This window comes from Fusarium odoratissimum, assembly GCF_000260195.1.
Source record: "Fusarium odoratissimum NRRL 54006 unplaced genomic scaffold supercont1.14, whole genome shotgun sequence".
NCBI classification, from domain to species: Eukaryota; Fungi; Ascomycota; class Sordariomycetes; order Hypocreales; family Nectriaceae; genus Fusarium; species Fusarium odoratissimum.
The window spans coordinates 162,255-171,352 of record NW_022158700.1 but is presented as its reverse complement, the minus strand read 5'-3'; the positions used below and the strand labels follow the sequence as shown (position 1 = coordinate 171,352).

At 48.9% G+C, this 9,098-nt stretch overlaps 3 protein-coding genes across 4 annotated transcripts; all 3 read left to right on the top strand.

Moving 5' to 3' along the window:
• The first annotated feature begins 420 nt into the window (after positions 1 to 420).
• Positions 421 to 2,235, top strand: FOIG_08883 (dolichyl pyrophosphate Glc1Man9GlcNAc2 alpha-1,3-glucosyltransferase). Its single transcript, XM_031209017.1, has 3 exons — positions 421 to 611; positions 664 to 1,430; positions 1,488 to 2,235. The coding sequence occupies exons 1-3, from the start codon at positions 535 to 537 to the stop codon at positions 2,147 to 2,149; spliced, it is 1,506 nt and encodes a 501-aa protein (XP_031061054.1). The 5' UTR covers positions 421 to 534; the 3' UTR covers positions 2,150 to 2,235.
• A 1,291-nt stretch (positions 2,236 to 3,526) lies between these two features.
• Positions 3,527 to 7,712, top strand: FOIG_08882 (uncharacterized protein). 2 transcript variants are annotated; one of them, XM_031209016.1, is made up of 8 exons: positions 3,527 to 4,002; positions 4,063 to 4,128; positions 4,183 to 4,241; positions 4,298 to 4,316; positions 4,372 to 4,437; positions 4,489 to 6,173; positions 6,229 to 7,638; positions 7,694 to 7,712. In XM_031209016.1, the coding sequence occupies exons 1-7, from the start codon at positions 4,000 to 4,002 to the stop codon at positions 7,286 to 7,288; spliced, it is 2,958 nt and encodes a 985-aa protein (XP_031061053.1). In that variant the 5' UTR covers positions 3,527 to 3,999; the 3' UTR covers positions 7,289 to 7,638; positions 7,694 to 7,712. The 2 variants fall into 2 exon arrangements, with proteins under 2 accessions (XP_031061053.1, XP_031061052.1); XM_031209015.1 differs by having other exon boundaries at positions 6,229 to 7,711.
• A 67-nt stretch (positions 7,713 to 7,779) lies between these two features.
• On the top strand, positions 7,780 to 8,969 carry FOIG_08881 (uncharacterized protein). Its single transcript, XM_031209014.1, has 3 exons — positions 7,780 to 7,979; positions 8,033 to 8,427; positions 8,481 to 8,969. Exons 1-3 carry the CDS (start codon positions 7,942 to 7,944, stop codon positions 8,858 to 8,860), a joined length of 813 nt encoding a protein of 270 aa, XP_031061051.1. The 5' UTR covers positions 7,780 to 7,941; the 3' UTR covers positions 8,861 to 8,969.
• Positions 8,970 to 9,098: the final 129 nt, after the last annotated feature.

Sequence of the window (9,098 nt, the reverse complement as noted above, 5' to 3'; positions counted from 1 at the left end):
ATAATTAGTTAATTGATCATGATATCCGGTTCTTGGTGTTTTGGTCGGGGTGGCCGGTCTGTGGGGGTGGCCAGTCTTTGGGTGACGGACGTTATGGCCAGAATAAAGTCAAAGCTATACCCCTGTATGTAACTCCATAGCTGGACCCCAGATTGGACATGTCGAAAAGGGTTCTTAAAGACCCTTGTGCATCTCGAGACTTGGATCGGTTACTTTAACGGTATGAAAGTCTTGCTTTAATGTTAGATTCATCATCTGTAGAACCGGCCAATAAATTATGTCAACTCTTATGGTGAAATGGGCTGAGTGTTTGAAGCTCTGTTGTACCGGTCCCTTAGCTGTCAACTCGACTCGATGCTAGGGTGTTTTAGTGGGGACATGTGCTTGGACAAACCACCTCATGTCCAAAAAAGAACACGAGCCAATCTCCTTCTCGTCATGACTTGTATCAAGATCTACCTTGACTAATCCCACAGAAACAAGGTCATGAGGCCATCCCCAGCTCCGCGACAACACAAATAGTGACCGCGCATCATGAGCGAACATTACCCAACACTTGCGCAGACTGCGCTTGTGGCTGCCGCCTTCAAAATCCTCCTGTTCCCCGCATAGTGAGTCGTTCTCCATCATATCCGTCGCGTGTCGCTCACCACCGCCAAAAAGCAAATCGACCGACTTTGAAGTCCATCGCAATTGGCTCGCTATCACGAACAGTCTTCCTCTAGAGAAATGGTACTTCGAAAAGACTTCGGAATGGACTCTGGATTATCCCCCCTTCTTCGCCTACTTCGAATGGATCCTCGCACACGTCGCCCGTCTGATTGATCCCCTCATGGTCAAAGTCTACAACCTCGATTACGAGAGCTGGCAAACGGTCTACTTTCAACGAACTTCTGTTATTATCACAGAGCTTGTTCTGGTCTGGGCCCTTCAGACCTTTATCGACAATGCGCCTCTAAAGTCCCGTCGCGCTGCTCAGGTCGCTGCTCTATCTATCATCCTTTCTCCCGGACTTCTCATTATCGACCATATTCACTTCCAGTACAATGGTTTCATGTACGGAATTCTTGTCATGTCTCTTGTCCTTGCTCGCGACAAGAATGAGCTACTAACTAGTGGGCTCATCTTTGCTGCCCTCCTATGCTTCAAGCACATTTACTTGTACTTGGCGCCGGCTTATTTCGTATATCTCCTGCGAGCATATTGCTTGTCGTCTAAATCCATCTTCCGAATCCGATTCTTGAATTCGATCAAGCTGGGTTTGGGTATTGGAACCATCTTTGGAGCTGCTTTTGGACCATTTGCAGCTATGAATCAGATTCCTCAGCTTCTGAGCAGATTATTCCCTTTCTCTCGCGGCCTATGTCACGCTTACTGGGCGCCTAATGTCTGGGCTCTTTACTCTTTTGCGGATCGAATCTTGATTCACAGTAAGTTGCACCTTAATTCAGAACAGCTACCTCAGCCATTGGTCTAACATTCTATAGTTGCTCCACGCGTTGGCTGGGCTGTCGATAAGAACGCCTTGCAGAGTGTCACTCGTGGCTTAGTTGGAGATACAGCTTTTGCCGTTCTGCCTGAAATCAGCCCAAGAACATGTTTCGTTCTCACACTGTTCTTCCAGGTCCTACCTTTGATCAAGCTATTCTCTCAACCAACCTGGGAGACGTTCATCGGTGCTGTCACCCTATGTGGCTATGCCTCTTTTCTCTTTGGCTGGCATGTTCATGAGAAGGCCATTCTTCTTGTCATCATCCCCTTCAGTCTTATTGCTCTCCGAGACAGACGTCATCTCGGAGCCTTCCGGCCGCTGGCTGTTGCCGGTCATGTATCACTCTTCCCCCTGCTGTTCACGCCGGCAGAATTTCCTATTAAGACCATCTACACTATCACCTGGCTTGTTGTCTTCCTCATGGCGTTTGATCGTCTTGCCCCTGCTTCCAACAAGCCCAGGATCTTCCTACTAGACCGGTTCAGCACACTGTACATTGCCGTGAGCATCCCACTCATTTTATACTGCTCACTCCTACACCAGATCATATTTGGCAAGAGCTATGAATTCCTTCCGTTGATGTTTACGAGCTCGTATACTGCGATTGGCGTGGTTGGAAGCTGGTTGGGTTATATGGTTGTGTATTTCACAGCATGAAGTGTTGATGTTTAGATACCCAATAGATTTCATATCTCTTCTAAAATGAATGACTCTCTCATGATGTTCTCCGAGTAAAACGAATCATTCCATTGGTAATTTGGCAGCCGGAATAATCACTGCCAGGCCTGTGCTTCAGACACCCTGAATCTTTCCAGGGGTACAATCGGTCTAGGTGGCTTCTTGGAGCACATTCGCAGCAGTTTCATCATTATATCGTGATTTTTCTCCTCGCGCGTGCGGAAGCAGTGGCAGACGAGTGTAAAGTAGCTTGCGATCCCAATTGTGGAGCTTCGTAGAGCACAAAGCCAGGTGATGTCCCTGGAGGATGCAGTAGCTCCAGCTCTAGCGGTGCCTTGATAGGTCTTTTTCCAGTGGCTAAAAGTGAAAAGATATTGCATGTGGTCTAAGTACATTACATTTGACTGCCGGGGTTCGTTTGGGGGCATTTATGAAGTGGTAGGGTTGTATATAATTCCAATATGACTTACACGACGCGTTTGACGGAGAGACCGAAGAGGCTCGTGTTCTATGTCATGATGCTCTGTTAATTCCAGGCAGTCTTGATATAAATTTACTACATTGACAGAGTACCATATTCAGAGGCTCTGTGACTCTGAACTGCGCTTTGCTGATGATTATCGTGAGTGATTGTTGTATCAGAAGCTTACTTGGCGTCCCGAGATGACAGTCTATAGTATGTCCAGAAGAATTTCAAGATTAAGCTATATTGGATATAACTTCCCGAACCTGCATGATTTGTTTCCGAATCTATGTTTTCTGGGTGCAGAGTGACGTGAGGATTATAATGAGTCCAAGAACGTGGGCAAAAAGTTGAGTTAGGCTTGTTTTATAGGCGGGCAAAGTTGAATGATGGATCTTAGACGAGGAGGAGGAGGGCCGCGGACCGACAGGGGTTGGAGGTGGAGAGGATGGAACGGATCCATGAGGAGCTAAGCTAAAAAAAAAGCTGGGACATGACAAGACATTTTGACGCGCTTAGAATGTTGACTCCAACAAAGCATATAATATAATGGACAGTACACAAGTAAGTTGTATGCTGTAATATATCATATATACACTTATTGATGTATCACTTCTTTCACTTTTAGTAGCGTGTTAGTCTCATCCTCGGGTATCTGCAGCCGCCTTCTTCATCAAAGCATTGGATCGGACCCTAATAATGTGCCAGCCATGGAAGGCAAAGACGGCATTGACTCCAAGTACCTGTACTTGTAAGTTACTGAATCATGGCCCATGTCTTGGTGGCGGCCCGGGTATCTCTCAGCTCTCAGTGACCCACCGTACTACCGGGACCTGACCTGCCCGTTAAACTCCCTCCCGCCAGCCCAGGTCGCGTACTTGTAGCCCGCTTCTTTTCCTTCTTTAGATTCTTCTTTTCTTCCTACATCATTCTCCTCACTCTAGTCACGCCCGCAACTTGTCTCTACCTCGACAACGTCTGCGCATTGCAAGAGATATCTCATATATCATCTTTTTCGCGTCTTATACCTTGCTTCTTCACCCTCGTCGACCTCCGCTGCGTGCGAGCGTGTAAGTCATTCAACTCCGGACTCCGTCTCTCGAGGAGCCCACCCCCGATTTCTATTTCCCACCTGCGCGCCCGTGTTCTCCTCGATCCGCCCACGCAGAACGAAGCGACCCCAAATTTCGCCTTTGCACGATTCTTCAACGTCGCGTCTTCCACCACAATCACCCTCGTGCTCATGCTGCAATATAGCATCACTTTCAACCTTCAATCTTGTTAGTGGGGGCAGGCTATACCTTAGCCTTGCAGGTGGTTTCTATTGCACATCCGACTCGGCCGCTTGCGCCTCGATTACTTGACCATGGTACGCGCTTCTGTTGCTTGCCTCTCGACCACTTCGTCTTTGCTAAACGAGTATCACCAGGTCCTCTTCAAACGTAAACCGGTCCGCTTCTTACCGGCACAGGAAATTGAAGATGAGAATACTGAGGTACGGCTAACTTAATATCGCTATAGGTTTTGCGGAATAGCTAAACAGCAATAGGTCTGGCACATTCCTCAAACAGGGGAGATCTTTACCTCATATGAGGACTATCTTGATCGGTAAGTGCCATGTACCACCCGAGTTCAATATCACACCTTACTTACACAACTCTTAGAATGGATTTCTATAAACAGGTTAGCCACCATATCTGCTTTACACCTTGACATCCCTTGCTTACCCATCCTGCAGCGTCGCTTTAATGATCAGATTACAGGCCATTCTGGTTTGACTTTCTTTGAGGCTTTAAAGAGCGAGGTTTGTTTTGTAAACTTTGATTTATCGTTCAACGGCTAACAATTGACTTAGCTTGCTGGTGGCAAAGAAGTCGAAGCTTCATTTCCTGAGGCGTTGAAAGGTCCTATACTGCGTAAGGTGCAATTTCAGACCGTTTCTCGACTGGATAACCTCGTTGATCAAATCTACGACGAGTTCAAGCATGACTATTACCCTGGTGAAGAGGTCACAGTGACCATGAAGGGAGGCGATCGCGCTCATGGATTGGTCCGCGACAAGACAACCTTTGGTCCCCGCGCTCTTCCTGATGGAACTCACTCTTTACCTACAACCCGCTATCTGGTGGATCTCAAGGACACAGAACAGGACACGATTGTAACCGATGAGCACATCTGTCGCGACCGGGGTATCTTCACCAAGGCAATGCTCAGATCTTTCATCAAGAAGACTGTCACCCGCGACGCATGGAATGGGGCACCGTGGCTGGTCAAGCACGACTATGCCAGCCAGTATCATATCGATACTCGCGTTCCTCCTCACCTTCGATATGACACCAAGGTTATGGAGCGTAAACAGCTCCAGGCCCAAAAGCGAGCCCACCTCAACCATGACACCAACGGTCATGATTTGACTTCTGCACTTCATTCTGGTCCAGTACGTCTGCCGGAACTCAAGCCGGCTCCCAAGAGTAAGGCGAAGCCTGGTCAGCCGGGATCTGGTTCCAAGGGTCTCAAGTGGCCTCTTAACATGCCTGTTCATGGCGGCAACCCATTCAGCTCTCCTTCAGACTATGGCATCCAGACACCAATCCAGCGTGAACCTACGCCACCGCCTCCTCCACCACCTCCTCCGAAATATCCTATCGAAGATTTGCAGCTTGAGCCCCGAGATGATCGCAAGCGTCCGCCTCTTAAATTTCTCTGCAGAAACCCACCTGTCAAGGTTGAAAACGACGATATGCCGCAGAGTGAGTATTGCGACAAGATTGAGATGGAATCGATTGGCCCATTGCTGGAGACTTGGGACACCCTCAATGTGTATTGCGAGGTGTTCAAGCTGGACTCGTTCACATTTGACGATTATGTTGAGACCCTCTGCGTTGCATCAGAGGGGGTTCCGATTCAATTGCTTGACGAGATCCATTGCTCAGTATTGAAGATTCTGGTGGACTCCGAAGCCGATGGTGGCAAGGTTCGCATCACCCTACCCGAAGTCGACGAAGAAGATAGCGACGAGGACAGCGATGAGGATGCCAGCGCTCTGCCAACTCCTGAGCCCGAGGCTCGGCCAGTCGGACGAGCTACCCGCAGTAGTCTTGCTAAGGCGGAGGCAGAACGTTTAGCTGCCGAGGCCGCGGCCGCTGAGAAGGAAAGCGAGGAGGAGACTAAGCATCGCGCCGAGCAACTTCTCAAGGATTACGACTGGATCGAACACCTTCGAAAGCGAGACTTTACTAACGGAGGATGGGAGCGAATCATGGTTGGCCTTCTTCATCAGTTGTCAAAGAACGAACGTCGACATGAGGTCTGCGAGGAGCTCTTGCACCTCCTTGTGCCTGCTGGAGTTGACGCTACTCAAGAAACTGTCAAGCAGCGATACGCCCAACTCGATGTCAACCAGCGTGTCAAGGCTTTGCAGATAATCTGCATGCTGACCACTGAGACCAAGGCCATGCGAGGCTACATGGAAGATTGCAGCGAAACCATGACCACGTACCGCAAGGAGAGGATCGAATGGCAGCGGCAACGTAAGCAAGCGTAAGTCAAGAGCCAAACTTTCCCATTTGGCAGCGAATGCTAATAATCTATGCAGCATTGAAGATCTACGCCAACTCAATGAGCAGAAAAAGATCCTCCTACCAGAGAACATGCCTCCTTCCCCACCAAAGGAAGAGGATGGAGACGTGAAAATAGCTGATCCCGAAGATTCCATCATCTCACGAGGGGGAGATGGCGAAGAAACAGAAGATGATCCATCGGCTCGCAAGCGCCGACGACCTCAGACGGCTAAGCAGCGTAAGCAAGAGGAAGAAGAGGCTCGCAAGAAGGAGAAGGCTGCCAAGGTTGCTAAGACGCCCAAACCGCCAGCCCAATCAAAGCAGTTCACCAAACTCTTGAAAGATATTCAGAAGAAAGAGGAAGTCATCAAACAGTGTGAGGAGGAGATTGCCGTCATCGAAAACGATCTGCGCGAGGCTGACTGCCCTCGGACCCGAGTACTTGGAAAGGATCGCTTCTGGAACCGGTACTATTGGTTTGAACGAAATGGCATGCCGTATGGTGGACTTCCTGATAGCTCGACCGCATCAGCCGATTACGCCAACGGCCTGATCTGGGTTCAAGGACCTGACAAGCTTGAGCGAGAAGGATACATCGACCTGCCTGCTGAACTTCAGGAAGAGTACAAGGAAAAGTTCAACATGACTGTTCCTGAGCGAAAGGCCATGGAAGAGGCCAACACCAGCGTCTTCAACGCATACCAGTGGGGTTACATCTCGGAGCCGGCGCATGTAGATGAGCTCATCAAATGGCTGGACCCTCGTGGTTTCAACGAACTCAAGCTTCGAAAGGAGCTCTTAAGTTTCAAGGACAAGATCGCCAAACATATGGAGAGCCGCAAGGCCTACCTGTCCAAGGAGGAAGATGGTGATAAGAAAGAGGAGAATCACAAGCGAATGAGCACTCGCATCCGGGACAAGTCGCCGGAGGCGCCCAACTATCGCAGCCTCCAGTGGGAGAACACGACCGCGCTGGAGGAACTAGGACACTTACACAGTGATCCCCCGCCACCTCCCAGATCTCGAAAGCAGACACGAAAGCGGGAGGCCGTTAATGACGCGCCAGCCCCAGCAGCAAAGTCTCGACGACGATGAAGAAAGTTCTGTGTTGCTTATGAAGTAATATCCGTCTCGTATCAGAATGGTGTCTGATGTGTGAATTGACTGCATAGCAAAGGAAAGAATAAGGAAAGCATCCAGAAAAGGATCTCGATGGATTTTTACAGCGGACTTGGCGATGGTCATAGCGTGTTAATTTTGGCGCAAAGCCTGTTAGAGCAAAAGGCGTTTGGTTCCCTATATTTGCTTTTGTGGAAGGGGTTCGGGGAGGGAGAGGAACGCATCGCATCACATGGCAACCGGCAGCATTTGGGAATGGCATAGAAAGAAATGCTGTAACTAGATTAGAGGCTCTGAAACTAGGCCCTTCTTTGTATGAGACAAAGGCAAGACAAAATCAGAAAATACATAAAATAACTAACTACCTTACTTGCTAAATAGATCGACCCGAGGACTCGGCACATGTGATGCTCCCGGTCCTTTATTTATGGATCGACATCGACCAGCCAACCAAAAGTGATGCATCATGGTCGTATATCATATTTAGGGCGGCCATATTTGGAAGCTTGGCCGAGACTAATGGGCCATATAAACTTGAGGCTCCCGGATGTTTTGTGAAGCTGTCATAGACTCGATTTCTATTATTGTCAATCGATTCATCTCGATACACCGTTTCACAGTTCCCAACCATGGCTTCAAACGGACTACCCCACGTCAAGCTCTTCTGGTATGTCTCATTTATACATCATAGTGCTGAGCTCTCAATGCTAACCAATTCAGGCTCGAGAAGTCGCGCTCCCAGCGCATCCTCTGGCTGCTCCAGGAGCTCAATCTGCCCTATGAGCTTGAGATCTTCCACCGCAACAAGAAGACCATGATGGCTCCCCCGGAGCTGCAAAAGGTGCACCCACTGGGCAAGTCGCCTGTGATTCAGATCAGACCTGCTGGTGCCGGTGAAGACGCTGAGCCTATCACCCTGGCTGAGAGTGGCTTCATCACTCAGTATCTTGCGGAGAATGTGCCTGAGGGTAAGAAGCTGGTGCCTCAGCGATGGAAGGAGGGTATGGAGGGCAAGATTGGGGGCGAGACCGAGGCTTGGATGAGATATCAGTACTATCTTCACTATTGTGAGGGTACTCTCATGCCTCCCCTAGTCATGGCCCTTGTTGTCAGCGGTAAGTTGACTATCTCTCTCGTCTCAATTGAGCTTCACTAACTCGTTATACAGCCCTCAAATCACCCCAGGTTCCCTTCTTCATCCGCCCCATATCAACAATCCTCGCCAACCGCATCTTCTCCGCCTTCATCTTCCCCAATGTGCACGTTAACCTCAAGATGATTGAAGGCCACCTCGCCACATCAGGTGGCAAGTACATCTGTGGACCGCAACTCACTGCCGCGGATATTCTCTTGAGCTTCCCATTGATTGCTGCCAAAGAAGATCTTGACAACTTTGGAACATTTGAGAATGGCTCTTGGAAGTCAGAGTTTCCCAAAGTGGCGGAGTATATTGACTTGATTGAGAATGAAGAGGGTTACAAGAAGAGTGTGGAAAAGATTATTGAGATTGATGGAGAGTTTTCCGCTACTCTTCGGCCGGGACAATAGGCTTGAAGCAGCCGGATAGAAACGAGTTATTGATTGATTAAGATGATACGGATAAATAAAGATATTACTCTGACTACTACAACATGACAAACCCAAAAGCAACATATAGACAGTAACATTATACCTCGCCTCTCAAGCATACCTAGGTAATAAATACCAGCGAATAAGTTGGTTTTACCTCTTACTGAGGTAGCGACTTACCCGGTACAGGCCACACCGAAATTTACCGAGGTGGGAT

Excerpts from the sequence above, each read along its gene's own strand:
- FOIG_08883 (XM_031209017.1), top strand. The coding sequence starts at position 535 with ATGAGCGAACATTACCCAACACTTGCGCAGACTGCGCTTGTGGCTGCC. Across the intron at positions 612-663 it reads ATCCTCCTGTTCCCCGCATA|CAAATCGACCGACTTTGAAG; the intron begins GTGAGTCGTTCT and ends ACCGCCAAAAAG. Across the intron at positions 1,431-1,487 it reads GGATCGAATCTTGATTCACA|TTGCTCCACGCGTTGGCTGG; the intron begins GTAAGTTGCACC and ends AACATTCTATAG.
- FOIG_08882 (XM_031209016.1), top strand. Across the intron at positions 4,438-4,488 it reads TTGAGGCTTTAAAGAGCGAG|CTTGCTGGTGGCAAAGAAGT; the intron begins GTTTGTTTTGTA and ends CAATTGACTTAG. Across the intron at positions 6,174-6,228 it reads CAGCGGCAACGTAAGCAAGC|CATTGAAGATCTACGCCAAC; the intron begins GTAAGTCAAGAG and ends TAATCTATGCAG.
- FOIG_08881 (XM_031209014.1), top strand. The coding sequence starts at position 7,942 with ATGGCTTCAAACGGACTACCCCACGTCAAGCTCTTCTG. Across the intron at positions 7,980-8,032 it reads CCCCACGTCAAGCTCTTCTG|GCTCGAGAAGTCGCGCTCCC; the intron begins GTATGTCTCATT and ends TAACCAATTCAG. Across the intron at positions 8,428-8,480 it reads CATGGCCCTTGTTGTCAGCG|CCCTCAAATCACCCCAGGTT; the intron begins GTAAGTTGACTA and ends CTCGTTATACAG.